General features: G+C 44.5%; 1 protein-coding gene across 1 annotated transcript in view; it reads right to left on the reverse strand.

Moving 5' to 3' along the window:
• Window positions 1-16497, reverse strand: part of ST8SIA4 (ST8 alpha-N-acetyl-neuraminide alpha-2,8-sialyltransferase 4) — a 96514-nt gene that overhangs the window by 79388 nt on the left and 629 nt on the right. The window contains exon 2 of the mRNA XM_054987134.1: window positions 6773-6904. Within this exon, the coding sequence (XP_054843109.1) occupies window positions 6773-6904 (132 nt within the window). The remainder of the gene's footprint in view (window positions 1-6772; window positions 6905-16497) is intronic.

Here is a 16497-nt window from a genome sequence, read left to right on the forward strand (position 1 = left end):
TCTCTTTCTATGTTATTGGTGTGCACTTGTGCACTGCCTTTTTTGTGTGTGGTGTTTTATCCGTCTTAATTAGATGGTATGTATGACTGTATTGAGTCAGCTTGTGTGTTTCAGCAATGCTCAGAAACTAATCTGCACATCAGAAAAACAGCATGTATCACCTTGCTTTTACTCTACCTTTATTATACATTGTCTTCATTGTTTATGGTATGTCATGCTTTAGAGAGTTTTGTTTGCACTATTTTCTAATTCTGTAATCCTAATCCTATTGCATTGTTTACTGGATGTCTCATGCAATCTGACTAGATTTTTAATGTATTTTGAAACCCACCTAGAGTCTCAGTGAGATAGTCAAGCTATAAAGACATCCAGATGCAATCATACATACAATCACAGCAGAGATTTCCCCCCCTTTCTTTCCAGTATGCCATGCAGACCAAAACAGACACAAATTTATCTGAAAGTCTTGAATGCTTTAGCAACCTGCCCATGCTCCAATCCCACAACTATTTCAGAAATGCTCCTAGTCAGATCTGGTTTAAAAGGAGTAACAGAGCAAGAGAAAAAATCCAGAAAAATAATGGAATGAAAGGAAACTTCAAATATACCACTAAACTAGTAATATCAATAAATAATAATGTAAAAGAACATAGTACTATTTAAGAATAAAATTGTCAGGTGACGTGGCCCACCATGAAACTCGTATTTTAGAAAACAAACCTCACCATCAAAGTAAATTTTATAATGAACCCGTTTCTCCTACCGCTGGTTACTATGTACAGCTGACCATGAAAGTTGCCACTGGAGTATGTATTAACGGCTTCAGAAATTATTTCACTGCTTCAAAAGACGGGCAATTGTTATATGTTGATTATATAATGGGGGCCTGCTATTATTATCATTTTTATTGTGCACTGCTCTTCAGGACTCTTCTGTGCTTTGTTTGCAACAGGGAATCTTGTACCACACTCCTCTTATTGTGACAATCACAAAAACAGAGTGGAAATCAGTCTCATGAGAGAGAGAGTATGAAGGAAGATGAATAATAGAAACATCATAAGGCTGTATTTTTTAGCATAGTAAGAAGAGAGGGAGGTTGATGAAATAATGTATGGTGCCACAGCAGCTAGGATTATTTATTTTTATTATTTTTTCTGCCATTAGTCTACTTGGTACTTTACCTAAGGAAAAAAACCATGTTGGCAGACAGAAGAATTTGCAATCTGGCATACAATTCACACATTATGAAGTCCTGAAGAACACCTAGAGAACTTTGGATCACATGAGTGTAGGACATCTCAGAAGCATGGGGCCTAATTCTGATCAGGACTGCAATTAAGGTTGCCAGATGGGCTACAGAGAAATAGTGGACCCTGAGGGGGGGGGGGAGCATTCACTTATTCAAAAAAGGAGTGTGCACACAAAGCATGCACACTCTCACGCACCATGTGACAATGCCACTTCCACAGTGATGTCATCATGCCACCCTACTATTAGGAGGGCAGCCTGGCGAGCTACTTCTGGGTGGCACTGCAGAGGAGTCTGGGTGGCCAGCCAGCCATTCCTGGGCTGCACAGGCCCCCTGGTGGCTGACTGCCACTTGGGCTGTGCCACGCAGGTGCTTAGGCAGGCAGGCAAGCGGCCACTCCCGGGCAGCACTTTGCAGGTGCCCAGATAGATGCCACTCCCGGGCAGCCACTCCCAGGTGCACCACGAAGCCACAGGAGGCCTGTCAGGTGCCTGGGATGACTAGCCATTCCTGCTGGCACCACACAGTGGAAGAAGGCCACTCAGGCTGGCTGGCTGCTTCTCTGGGCCAGCGGTGGCGCTGCACAGCTGCAAGAGATCATCAGGGCAACCAGCTGACTGAGAGCTTCTCCAGGCCAGCAACAGCACCGGCCCAGAGAAGTAACCAGCCAGCCTAAGTGGCCTTCTGTAGCCATCTAGCCCAGGAGACGAGTGCTTTGTTGCTTTGCCTAAGAAAAAAATACAGATTGGCAGACAGGAAAAGGGAGAAGGGAGGGGGAAAGGGGAGGGGCCAGGTGTCTTGTTTGGGGGGAACTTATTTCCTGGACAACCAGCAACCTTAACTGCTGTGCACATGGATAAAGCCACCACCTTCAGCCACCACCACCATCCCTTGCTGTTTTCCCAGCTTGAAATGGTCTCTGCTATTTTCACAGTTGGGAAATTTGCATGTAATATACACTATACACAAGTTTGTTAATGGAGCTCCCCAGAGCCATTTCCAGTCAGAAAAACAGTGCAAGGAAACGGGGGAGCCTGAAGCTCTTTCTCCCCACTGGCCATGATCCCAATCAGAATTAGGCCCCACATGCCTAGGAGGCAAGGAACCCCCAGTGTATATATGATCTAATATCCTGATGATGGCCATGAGGACTCTGTATCATGTGAAACAGCTGTGAATTCCAGCAAGCGAACAAAAGGAGGATAAAAATGAAAAAGAGACAGGATGGTATGCTGGTCCCAATCCGCTAAGGGTTTTAAAGGTTAAAACCAAAACCTTGAACTTGATCCAGAATTCCACTGGGAGCCAGTGCAGCTGGCACAAAACTGGTGTTGTATGTGACCAGAAGGGAGTTAAGGTGAGAATACGCATCGATGCATTATGGACCACTTGTAACTTCTGGATCAGGCCCGAGGGCAGACCAGCGTAAAACGAGTTGTAGTAGTCTGACCTGGAAGTGACCATTGCATGGATCAACGTAGCCAGGTTGTGGGCTGAGAGGTGAGGAGCAAGTTCTCTAATTGGACAAAGATGGAAGAATGCATATTTGACAATTGCCATGACCTGGGCCTCCACTGACAGGGAGACATCCAGGACCATGCCCAAACTCCTCACCACTGGCATAAGGATCAGAGGCGTCCCATCAAGGGGTGGGAGTCGGATTTCAGAACCTGTCAGCCCATGACCCAGGTAAAGGACTTCCATCTTCATGGGATTCAGTTTCAGTTTGATCTGTTTCACCCAGCAGTTACAGCCTCCAAAGCCCTGGGCAAACTTTCTGGAGCAGAGTCCAGCCCTCCATCCATTAACAGATAGAGTTGGGTGTCATCAGTGTACTGATGACAGCCCACTGATGACCTGCCTCATGCCATATGTTCCCCAGAGACTGCTCCATTCAGCAGATAAACATCTACTGGTGGTCCCTGGCCCTAGAGAGGTTTGCCTTGCCTCAGCTAGGGACAGGGCTTTCTCGGTCCTGGCCCCAACCTGGTAGAACTCTGTCTGTGGAAACTCAGGCCTACCCAGATTTATTAACTTTCTGCTGGGCCTATAAGACAGAAATGTTCCACCAGGCATATGGGGGTTGAGGTGAGTGGACCAAAAATGGCCTCCTACTGTGGGGGGAGGGAGTGTTGCCCCCCAGATAGTTGTCATCTAGTAACTGGCCACCCTGCCCCACAGATGTGTCTTTATGCTTGGTGATGTGCAATATGGGCGTGACTGTCCAATATGGGCACTGTCCAATATTGCACATTGTCCATGTGCAATATGGGCATGACTGTCCAATATGGGCACTGACTGATATGTTTTAATCTAATTTATGCTATCTGTTTTTATTGTATTTAGTACTGCCTGTGAGCCACTCTGAGCTCGCTTCCGGGGAGAGCAGAATATAAATTGAAACAGACAGACAGACAGACAGACAGACAGACAGGCAGAGAGACAGAGAGAGAGAGAGAGACAGAGAGAGAGAGACAGAGAGAGAGAGAGAGAAAGAAAGAAAGAAAGAAAGAAAGAAAGAAAGAAAGAAAGAAAGAAAGAAAGAAAGAAAGAAAGAAGAAGTGTACAAGCCATGAACTTGAGCATGTTTCAGTTGAAGTGAATTTTTCACAGGAAAGCTGGGATCCTAGGTGCAATTTGAAGGAAGTCAGAAAGGGAGGGGGTAGCATTATTTATTGGTTTCTGAGAGGGTCCTTCACCATAACACACAAAACTGCCCTGCACTGAATCAGACCATCAGTCTATGAAGGTCAGTACTGTCTACTCAGACTGGCAGCAGCTCTCCAGGGTCACAGGCAGAGGTTTTTTATATCACTTAAATTTAGATGGAGACACTGGGGAATAAACTTGGGACCTTCTGCACACAAAGGAGAGGCCCTTCCACTGAGCCACAGTGCTTCCTCAAGGGGCAGCTCAAGGGAGAGCCTGGCATTATTTAAGAAACCAAGGTAAGTAGACAGCATCAAGAACTTTAGGATTTTAGGACTCATTCTGGAAAATACTGCTCCTTTACTGGCTGGCTCTTTGCAATGACTAAGAAAAACTGTGTGCCCCACTGAATGGGCCACTGTGGCTCTCTGTTCCACCCCATAGTGTCAACAAGGAGTCAGTGGTTTCCTTCCATCACCACTTTTGAGCACGCATTGCATTACACTGCTTTGGAGCAAACAGTGCTGCTTTTCAGGGGAGAGAGTAGGACTATAAGCCAAATGTAAACTTAGAAAGAACTCATCTTCAAAGTCAAGTCCTGTTGCCTTCTCAAAGAAGAAAATGGAAATCCCCTTGTGCTACAGAGCTAGTTGCCACCATCACTGTGGTTTGCCTTCCGGCGTAACGGAAAATAAAATATGACTCATGAAGCCAACCTTGAGTTATAACAATTCTCAACAAAAGCAATTTTGTGGCCAATTTCTTAACTGCATATGCAAAACAATGTTATTTTGTTCAAAAAATCAATCAAGCGTACTGAAATGCAAGTCATCAAAATCACGGTTGGCTATTTGCTCTTCTGGTGATAAAGCACCGGGATTGTTCAGAGGCTAAGCCTTCCAAGAGCTCTTAGGCTAGAGATCTCCTGCTGATTTCCTTTTAATGCAACTTTGCACATCTTAATTAGCCCTATGCTGTTAATATCTTGTTTTTGGCAGTTTATTATGCACAACACTGAAATGCTGGGAGAAATCCAGCTGAATGTCAGGATGCATACTACAATAAGAATTTAGCCTAATAAGAGCGACATTTTTATAACACAATTATAATATAATTATAAAAATGAAATCCTCAATATAAGGTTGATACAATTTGGGGGCAAGAGAGTTCTTTGATCTCTCCTGTGTTCCTGAAAACTGTTCAGGAGGAATAATTTGCTACGCCTTCTCTCCAAGTGCAGCATTCTCAGGTCCTCACTTTTTAGTACCACAGAATTTAACAAGGAGGCAGAGTTGCCTTGCATCTGAAGAATTCCCAGCATCTTGTGTCACGTATCAACAATACTACTGATGTCCAGGAAGCTGTGCAGTTTTCTGGAATAAAGGCATTGGTGCTGAAGATCCCAAAGAAGAAAAATCATCCTAAGGCATGGAAAGTGTAAGGAGTAAGGCAAGCAATGATCAACACCAAACCTAATTTACAGGTAGACAAGCCATCAACCAATCATTGTCCAAAACACAATTATACATTGAGTCCAAAAGAGGCATAAAGACTTAGGCTGCCACTGTTGACTTTCAGATCTGGTTCAGAACTGAGTATGGATCTGTATTTTTATATTTCATTCATATTTTGACATATAGGAAGAATTTATTATTATTTATCAAAGTAGGAAGCATATTAATGATAAATGTTTATGACTGTTATAGTGTGGTATGTTTTTTGCATGTTATGCATATTTAATAAAAATTAAAATTAAAACAATTTTTAAAAGAACTGCACCAATTGCCCCACCCACATTATTTCCTTCTAGACTGAAAATTGCATGCTGTAAAGGTGCATTCCCCTCACCTGGATAGGCCAAGAAAGCTTGATCTTGTCAGATCTCAGAAGCTAAACAAGCTTGGCCTTTATAAGTCATTGGATGGGAGAACTCCAAGAAAGATCAGAGTTGCAGAAGCAGGCAATGGCAAACCACTTCTGTTAGTATCATGCTCTGAAAAACCTAGCAGGGGTTGCCATAGGTCAGCTAGACTTGACAGCAGTTTCCACTACCACCAAAGGTGTATCTTTGCAGTGAATCTGAAGGCACTGCATTATATTCTATGCATGTGTACCTTGATTTTCGGCCAGTTCCTTTGTTTGTTCTCATGGCAGTGTCCAGAGGGCCAGCACAAGCAGTCTACATAGCAAGTCAAATTGTCAGCCTCCAAGAAAAAGGTACATGCTTTATCAACTTCATATGAACTTAGAACTGCTATACAAGATCCAGCCCACTTGAACAGCAAGTGGATTGAGTGGAGGGCAAGTGAACAGGGAGAAATACACTTGCCATTCAAGTGTCATTTGTCACTTGTAGCTTCGCCCTTAGAACTGCTATACAAGATCCAGCCCAAAGTCCACCCAGTTCAACTTCTGACTTCAGCTACAGCCAGAAGATGCAACTGAGTGGTTCACAATGAACAGCTGTCCCCTCTTTGTTTTCAGGAATTTGGCAAATCAGGCCTCACTAGTATCATAAAGTCACTGCTAAAAAATAAACCTTGTAAATTAACAGTTCTTCTATTGTTTATTGTGTGAAGAATCAGTTTTCATTGTGTTAAACATACATGTAAGCATTTTCCTATAACTCCAAGATAGCTCAAGGCAGCATACACAGAACTTCCCCAACCCTCCTTCATATCCTAACAACCCTGAGAAGTTGGTCAGACTGAGAGATAATATCTGGCCCAAGGTCATCCATCCAGCCTTATGTCTTCATCTCAGATTAATTGTAAATTAACAGTTTTGATTCAAGAGGTTTGCAAGACAACCCCTCCCCCCAATTCCAAGCTCTCACAACATATAAATGAGCTGTGTGTTGTTTGAGATACTCACCTGATTTCCAGGACCAAGGAAGCATTGATTTTCCATCTTTCTATCGAATGCTGGAATATCGAAGACCCACTCTTTTGATTTATTTTGTCAGAGCTATTGACCATTGATCTACTTAAACTTAAGTCGCCATCTCTGAAACACAATGCAAAACAAACATACAAAAAGAGTTAAAATTGGCTTGGTACTACCCAGAAGCCTTTTTGGCAATACATAACAAATGTCAGCAACCTTTAACTTATCTGTACCAATGATGGTTATAATTATGGTCTATGATTAAACTCTCATTCTACTGAGGCAGGATCATCTCCTCATTCTGCAGCAACCCTCTGAAACATTTGCCTCCCCTTTTCATAATCCATTCACCAAAGTGCTATTACTCCTAAGTCATGTAATACAAGCCAATTGTAGCCCTGCCCAGTTGCCATAGGATGTCAATGAACACCTGAAAAAATTAGGTCTTGCCAATTGTCCAAGAAATCTCTAGCTACAATAAAAATAAAAATAAGTAAATGTTTAATTTGTATTCAGTTTATCTTCTTTCCCCCTGAATTCACTGAGCCATTTCACATGATGCAGGTCTGGTCCCCCCAGTGTTTGTTTGTATGTGTAAAAAGAAGGGGAGTTATGTCACTGCTGGCACTTCTGGGAGAAAAATCCATCCACCCCACCCTGTTACATTTAATTAGTGAAGCTGAAAATTCCACAGTGAACCTGTAGAGCAGTGAAACATACTGTGTTTGACACTCTCAATCACACTGTGATCCGTACATAGATTTTGTTCAGCTCAAGCAATAAAAACTGCTACTAAGCAGGTTGTTCAGAACTGGACTGCCAGCTAATGGGGGGGGGGGATCAGCTGGGAGGCAGCTTCCAGTTTTCCTCTCAGGAAATTCTGCTGGGTCACAGACTTGCTAGGAGACAGCAGTGCACAGCAGGGGGGAAGGGGAGAGGGATCAAAAGCCAACTGTGCGATGATCCCCCAATGCTGAGAGTAAGCCTCAGATCCACTCTTTGGGGCAACTGCTGGGAATAAAAACAGTATTCCCAGCATTCAAGCCTTGATTTCTGTCAGGAAAGGCAGGGGGAGGGGCAAGACCTTTTCCAGAGCAGTTTTGGCCTTTGAGGGAGGATCTATTGGGGCCAGGACTAGCAAACACCACCAGGCTACTGGCTACCACATAACTCCCAGAACTCACCCAGGACCATCTGCTTGCTACTGTTCAACTTCAAGTGCCCTATGAAAGTGATTAGTTTCAGACTAGGATTGTTCTGAAGATACAAGAGAAGAATGATATAAACAGCTTTGGGTCTCCATTGTAGAGAAAGGCAGGATATAAATGAAGTACATAAATAGCACTGAAAGTTTCAGGGTAGATGGCAGATGGAAAGAAAAGGAAGCAGGGAAACGGGAAATAATATGGGGGCTACCTGGAGGAGGAAAGACGAAATAAAGCGGGAAGAGGGATGCAGGGGGAAATGTTGCTCCCATATGTCCTTGCAGGTTCCCCACTGCCTGGACCAGGCCGACATCCAGAACTACTTAGTTTTTTCCAGGGAGATGCTGCTGGGGGAAGGAAGAAGGGAAAGCTGAAGACAGATGAACAAATAAAGGTAGGCTGGCTGGTGGGAAGGAAAGAAGGAGGCAGGAAAAGGGAGAAGTTATGAGGGCTTTCAGAGAAAGGAAAGAGGGAACAGAGGGGGAGAGGGAAACTGATGCTCCCGCAAGTCTTTGCATGTTCCCTGCTCGTTCATACTAATTTCCAGAATACCGTGAAATTGTGTCCATCGGCATCTATTATATGTCCTAGCTGTGTATCAACAAAAGCTCCACTCACAGTGCCATATGACATACATGCAACAGCAAGTGTTGATGGGATTTTTGCCCCAAATACCCATCGGTGTATCTGCCATGCTGCTCTGTGTTGTCCCCTACAAGGTATCCTTTGGCCACTTCAAGAGCTCACAGCTGTAATAATAATATTAACAATATTTTTAAATCAAGGGAAGGATCAAAATCAAATAACAGGTTTATCTTCATATACCCTAATGCTCTTTAAACTTTGTTCTGAAACAGCAGTTTATCTCCTTTGCTGCCAGTCTTGGAAATCCACAAGTATCCCTGTTGATAAAAATGTATGGTTCACTTATCAGCTAAGGTTGCCCTTTACTTGTTTGGGAATAAGCCACCCTGACATCCATTGAACTAACTGTTTGCTGGAGTAGATGAACATGGAATTGACACTGTACAGTAGCTAAGAGACCTGACTTGGATAGCCCAGGCAAGACTGATCTTGTCAGATCTCAGAAGCTTAGCAGGTTCAACCTTGGTTAGTAATTGGATGGAAGACCTCCAACTAAGACCAGGATTGCAGAGGCAGGCAATGGCAAATCACCTCTGTGAGAGCCCAACTACATGAGATGCAAAGTTCCCTGGGCAGTGTAGTCTTACAAAGAACAGCTGCTCGATGCAATTCTCCACAGAGGGAAGCGTGAGGGGAGGGATACTCTCTCTCTCTCTCTCTCTCTCTCTCTTTCAAAAAGCCTTGGCTCTGGTTCTCCTCCTGGAGCTCGGGGGTGGGGGCACGTAAAAGGAGGCAAGAAATCCAGGGTGGCTTTTTGCAAGAGAGAGAGACTCCCCCCGCCACTGCTCTTCTTCCCAGCAGAGAATCACATCACAGATTCACAGCCCCTCCCACCCGTGACCCTGTGATTCCCCTAGGTCCATAGGTCATTGGAGTGAGCTTGACAGACTCAGATAGCTCAGCACTATCCACTTGAGTATTACACTACCCTGAGGAGACCAAATGGTGGGTAGGTACAGAGCTATCGGTTGTGCTAATTTTTCTGCTGAAATTGCTGGTGGAATTACTACTGGGACAGTTGACTTGTTCTTTCCTCTTTCTCTTCCTCCACCAACTACCCAATACTATTTAATAGGCATTGAACCTGGGACTTCTATTTAACTAGTTCTCCACTTTCTGCCAGCTTCTCATTTGTTCTTTATCCTCTATTCCTCACTTCCAAGCAAATAAGATACCAGAGAATGTGTGTGCCACCACAACCAACTAATGGTGACCCCCCCCCCCCACACACACACAGGGTTTTCAAGGCAAGAGGTAAACAGAGAATGTGGTAGAGAGTGCTATCAAATCACAGCTGACATGTGGCAACCCCTGGTGGGTTTTCACAGCAAGAGACTAACAGAGGCAGTTTGCCATTGCCTACCTCTGCAACTCTCGTCTTTGTTGGAAGTCTCCCATCCAATTACTAATCAAGGTTGACCCTTCTTAGCTTCTGAGATCTGATGAGATCAGGCTTGCCTGGGCTACCCAGGTCAGGGCAAACAGAGAATATGCTGCTGGAAAAGATACTCTAGAGTTCAGCCAAATATTTCAGGTTAGAAGGACAGAACTGTGAATTCCACAACAGTTTACCCTTTTCTGTTACTGTCAGTTTTCTGGGATACTCAAAATTATTCTTGGAGTTTCCAGCAGTACTAAGCACATTTGAATAGGCAACCGCAATTCAGCAAGTATTCCAGGCTTAGTTTCTGTCAGTAAAAGGCAGATTGAGGGGGCAGAGCCCTTTCCAGGGCTGTTTTGGCCTTTGAAGCCAGGTTCAGAAACTACTGGATGATGATACCACAAGACTTGCATGACTCACCTAGGCCCAGCTGCTTGCTACTGTTCTACAGCAGTACTGGATCTGGGAGACCCTGGTTTGAATCACCACTCTGCAGTGGAAGCTCATTGGGTGACTTTGATCAAGTCACACACTCTCAGCCTAACCCACTGATCAGGGTTGTTTTGAGGATAATATGCAGGCAAGGATAATGTTGTAAGCTGCTCTGGATCCCCACTGAGGAGAAAGGCAGTATATAAATGAAGTACATTAACAGATGAAGATGGGAAGGGCAAATAAAAAGTAAAGTAAGTGATTTTACTTTACACACAGAGAGAGGACGTCCTTGTACACTCCCCACCATTCTATTGGGCACTTCTCAGTCTGCACCATGCAACAGGGCCATAAGGAGAGGTTGCCAGGAAGAGGAGAGGGACAGTAAAGATAAGAGCAGACAAAGGGAAGGAGAGAAGGAAGAAGAGGAGAGACTACAGAGGGCAGGGAAGGGGAAGAGAACATGGCAGAGGAGGGGAAAATTAGATTCCTACCCCCACAAGTCCTTGCAAGTTCCCATTTGTTCTCTCTAATGTCTACAGCTGACAAAGGCACCTGAAAGACTGAACTAATACTATGTGTCCTCTGATCACTAGTTAATATTGCCCAATGTGGATCCTTCTGACTTGCTAGAGCACAGTTTAAAATTTTCTACCTTTGAAAATGTAAAGATGATTCGATTTCTCTACTACTCTCAACCTTATAGACAGAGCTGAGGAAGGAACTATAAATGCTTGTATTTTTAAAGAGAGAGGGAGAGACAGCTTTTATTACATTAGTATTTCTAGGATTACCAACTACCTGAAGAAAAAAGTCCTGTCCCTTTAACAGAGTGGGATTTTATTTATCAGGCAAAGGTATTTACCTCCATGCCATGAAAAAGCTTTGGCTACCCATTTCCACACATTGCCTCTATTAATGGCACAGGACTTTTTTCTCCAGTGCTGCTGGCAACCTTAACTGTTGGTTTTGGGATACTTTGGAAATTAAAAAAAATGAAAGCTGGGAATCTGAGCCAGCAAATAGGCCAAATGGATGGATACTGGGTGGCATGCCCACGTTCCAGATAAAACATGGCCAATCAGGCCAGCCTAAGGAGAAAAACAGTGGCTAACAACATAGTGAGCTTTCAGTTTACTTGAATGCATTTTCATTATGCAGGTGCTCAACAATCTGAACAAATCACAGAATACCCAAAGGATCCTTTAAACAATTATAAGATCAATGATTATTCACAGAATGTAGTCATCCAATAAAGAGTCATGCTTTACAGTTAAGGGTGCCATCTGCTGAAAAACCAAACTATTTTTACACTTCATTTTGTACCCTATTATTTTGGGGGGACAGGGCCGATTTTCCGTGTTAGGGGTCATGATCTTTAACCCTTCATAAAGAATGTAGTTTATCGAAAGATATTTAAATACAGCCATAGGGAAAGATCAAAATGCCTTCTAATTCCATGTACAATTACCCTTCTCTTGGGGCAAAAAATAGTTACTACAGATTTTCTTCCTAGATCTCCCCCTGCTGTGCTACAGAGAATACTTCAAAAAAGAAATTAACAGAATGCATCAAGGTACAGACACAAAACTACACTGGAGAGGATTCTTGCTTATGCTGAACTAAGAGTAGTCCATTAGGAACTTCCATGAAGGAGCATGAAAGATAAAAGTGAGCTTTTCACAAGCTTTCATTTTTCAAAAAGTTAATGCTTGAATATAGCAGACATGAGAATGCACAATTTACAGAACATCTATAGTGAAGCAGAGTTCTGTCATAGATAATTAAAGTAAGGTTAAATTTGGGAAGGTGTGGGGGGGGAGCTGCCATAATATTTGTCCAAGAACACATTATTGGTATGTTCAATGTTTTTTGCAAGGTGGTCTTTACTATCTAGATGATTTTTCAACTAGGGCAGCTGCAGAGCAATGCTTAGGATCTCAGTAACATCCTTCTCCTGATCTGTGAAAGCACTTTTAAATATCAGTGAAATAAAGGGGACTTCAGAGTGCTTAATTTGGGCTGAATTATGCCTCTGGTCTTTACTTTGGGCCATTCATAGTTTATAAGTGTTCTTTTTTATGCTTTCTTACAGAATCTCTCCTTGTTTTTCTGTGTTGCTGACTTCCCCCCCACAAGAGTCAGCAGATCCCAAACTTAGAACAGGCTCTCCCCATTCTATAGAAAGTGAGAAGTACCATGTCATGAAAAAGCAAGGCAAAAGCTTAATCTGGCACCCCCAGTCAAATTCAGTAAGACTATAGGGCCATCACCCATCAATGCAGTCATCTTAGCATTACCTGAAGAGACATGACATACACAGAAAGGCCTTTTTGTGTAAACAGGTAGAATGCATATGAAACAAGTACATGCCACTGAACTTCAGTGGCCTGTTCATCCCTAAAATATTTGACTGTCACAGCACAATATTTCTGAGTTAAACACACAAAGTACTGTTGAGTTAAACTGAGTTGTTCTAGATAAATATGTGGAAAGTAGCGGACAGCGGCATTCAGCTGCACAGGATTGGGGCTAATAGAACAGTAGTTGCTGACATTCTCTTAAAACTCAAAGAAGCTTTTTTTAAAAGCATAGTACCACCAAGGGATAGATAAGCCCACATTATTATTGGCTTGCTAAAGCTAACTGCTATGAATGATTACTAAAGATCCTTCAGAAAGATCAAGGTGACCATTTCTAGCATAATACTTAAACAGTAGCTTACAACCACTATATGAGTCAGATCATAAAGGAATGTCTAAACTAGCATGGGCTACTTTTTTGTGCATCACAAATTAACAGGATTTTAGTTTTAAATCTCATAGACCATGGGCTTCTAGTGAGTATAAAACTCTTGGTAAAAATAAAATGTTAACTTCTAATAATCCTAGTGCAATGTTAAGTAGGGTTACACCCTTCTAAGTATGCTGAAGTCAATGGTCTTCAAAGGGTATAACTGTTTAGAATTGCACTGTCATACAACAACAACCACTAAAATGCCTCTGAAAAGTGTACCAGATGTGGACAAATTTGTAGAGAAAATGTCACAATCTGTCCTTTTATTAATGATTTCACTTCTGAGGAGGTAGAAGATAATTGATGAGATGGATTTGTTTTTATTTTAATGTTTTTTGCTTTACTTCATCTTAGAAAAATATCTTTGCCACAAATTTGTCCAAAAATGTAACATCTTTCCAGCAGATGCTAAATAGGCAATTATAAAATTAAGTAACATAAGCCAGATGTATGCATGCAAGTAAAGATAAAAATGTTTTATAGAGCCAGGCAAACACAAGTTACAGAAGCATACGGACCTTTCACTGTGGTTTTCAAGCACTGCTACAATAAACCTTTATAATAATCACTGAAGAAATGATTTGGAAGAAAGTTCCACTAAAATGAACAGAACGTTCCAGTCAAATGCAGACAATCAAGTTAGTCCACAAAATCAACTGTCTGAGGCTAAACAGAACCTAAAAAGATTCCTGCTTTTTCTGAGCCTGTGGACATCTACAAGCAGTGCAAGACGTGACAAAGGCTGTTACATCCTGAAGAGACAGCCAAAGAGGGGCAAAAGGTTTTTAAGGCTTGCCTGGGAAATCCTATACAGAGTTATACTCTTCTAAGTTCACTGAAGTCAGTAAGGGTGTAACTCAGTTTACGATGGCACTGTGTGTGTGTACCACTGCTAAGCAACATAAGGAAAAGGGGAGCATAACCACCTGAGACAGAGCACAGGTGCATTTTGCAAGTACTTTGGCACTGCTGGGAGAAAGAAAGGGGAACTCTGCTTCCTTGCACCTGTGCAGAGCTCCCTCCCATCTCCACCAAGACCTGTTTTGTAGGGCCTTGTCCTCCAGTTAACTAGCCTCATACTCTATCCTAAATAAACTGAGCAGTCATCAGTCCTCAGCTCTGCACTCACTGGCTTGAATTTAGTTTCCCCTTCTCTTTCCAAAGGTACAAAAAGCAACACTTTTCATGCCTCTGATGGTAAAGTGATCCTTTTTTGAATACTTGGGGGACACAATTTTTAAGAATTTCTTCAGGCTGTTATGCACTGAACCTAACGCTTTAATCTGATACAGGAATGAAAGAAAAAAAAGAAAAGATAAGGAACAGCCACCTAACATGCCACTGTGGGAAGAAAGAAGGCTTGTCATTTAAGTGGAGGAGAGAAACAGGCAAGGCATGAAAGAAGAGTTTCGCTTTCCAAACCAAATGGAACAGCATCCCACTCTCTAGGGTTCAAGCAGGAGGCGCCCCACTCACACGGTTGTGAACACACTGGGAGCGGGGGAGCAGAAGGCACCTGCCTGCCCCAGCAAAGTCGCCGGCTGTTTGTCTCTCGCCCTCTGGCCACCGCCGCGCTGCTTAGCCCGCACCGCGCTTTTCCTGCCTGCGCCCGGTCAGGTTTGTGAAAGGTGCGCTGCCACAAGAGCGGCCTCAGCGCGCATCCTCCCTGGGGGAGATGCGCAGGTCCAGCGGCTGAGCTTCGCCACCTCCGTCTGCGCTGCTGCTTGCAAAGCCAGGCGGCCACAGGAGGGGCGGCGGGGCTATTCTTCCCATGTCGGGAGGCGGTGGCTTTGCTGCTGCAGGTTTTGGGAAGCGGGATCCCCTCGGCAGTCAGTCTGGCTGCAGAAGAGGTTGCAATCCTAAACACGCTTCCTCGCAAGCAAGTCCCATTGGACTCCGAGGCTTACTTCCGAGTGAACAGGTTTAACGCCACACACGACGACGCGTTCTCTCCTATGCGTTCTGCGGTTCGTCCTGCGTTCCACCACCGCCAGGGCACTGGCCTTGCTTTCCCAAGGCCCTGAGGCGCGCGGCGTAGGGCAAGGCGGGGGCCAAATGGCCGGCGGCACCGGAACCTCCGCTGTCATTACTACGCGAAGCCGACTGCGCGCAAGAGTCGGGGTGCAAAGCGAGCGAGCGAGCGGCGTGCCGCCGAGCCAACTGAGCTTGCAGCGTCGAGAGGAGAGGGCTGCTGTATGTCAGTCGCCCTGGCTCTTCTGACTAGATTCTGCGCCCCCCCCCCCGCCTTTCCATGCATGCACAAGCCCCAATACGCGTCTTTTAGCATGGCTTTGGCTAACACTGAAAAATGCGAGTGTCTGCTTCACAACCACGTTTACACACACACACAGTTTTCCTCTTTGCCGATCCCCCGCCGCCGCCGCCCATGCCGCTTTGACTTTCTCTAGTTGTCCGATCTGACAGAACCAGAGTGCAATCGGGTATTGGAACTGAAAAGTCTGACATCTACTTTTTAAAAAAAGTTCATCCACAAGAGTCATCATCTAGGGAACTAACAACTTTTGACAGGACATTTTGCGGTTTCAGGGGGTAAACAAACGCTCACACAACACTGCCGCTTAACAGGAACAATGACATCAACACGGCAAGTAGAAAACAACAGAGGAGGTTGGGGTGATGAAAAAGAAAGAAACAGGCAGAAGGTCTTGGTAAGAAAGGAGCGTTTCTAAAAGGGCAGCGTACTTCCCTGGCGGCACAGAAACGCCCGGGCTATCAAACCCTCCAGCAAAGTTAGAGGAACCCGACCAAGAAACTTAAGGCGATGAAAGAATGAGCAGCCTTGACCGCCCTTCCTAAGCCGCCAAACCCACTAACCCTGTACACAAGGGCCGGCGCGCGCGAGAGAGCTATTACTCTGGCCCATCGAGAAAACACCTGTTTAGACCGCGAGGAACATTCCGACTATGCTGCTCCGGGACGGGGTTATATCCACGGGCCGGGGGGCAAACTTGCAAACTGGGCTGAGGCCGCCAGCGCCTGCAGAAGTGCCGGGTGCCACCTACAACTTCGGAGAGCTGCCACTCCCCCGCCGGCATGAAAACAGAGCAGCCGACGTGCCGCCGCTTTCTGCGCTGCTACTTCGAGCCAATCGCGGCTCTTCAAGATACTCCCCCTGCTGCGTTCGCTTTATCGATTGCTGCCACGAACGCCGCCGCGCCGCCACCCCGGACAGCAGCCTCGATTTGCGGGGTGGGATTCGGCCAGCTCGCGCCTCTATTCCTTCTCCCAACGAC

This window comes from Eublepharis macularius, chromosome 8 (genome assembly GCF_028583425.1).
Source record: "Eublepharis macularius isolate TG4126 chromosome 8, MPM_Emac_v1.0, whole genome shotgun sequence".
Classification (NCBI taxonomy): Eukaryota; Metazoa; Chordata; class Lepidosauria; order Squamata; family Eublepharidae; genus Eublepharis; species Eublepharis macularius.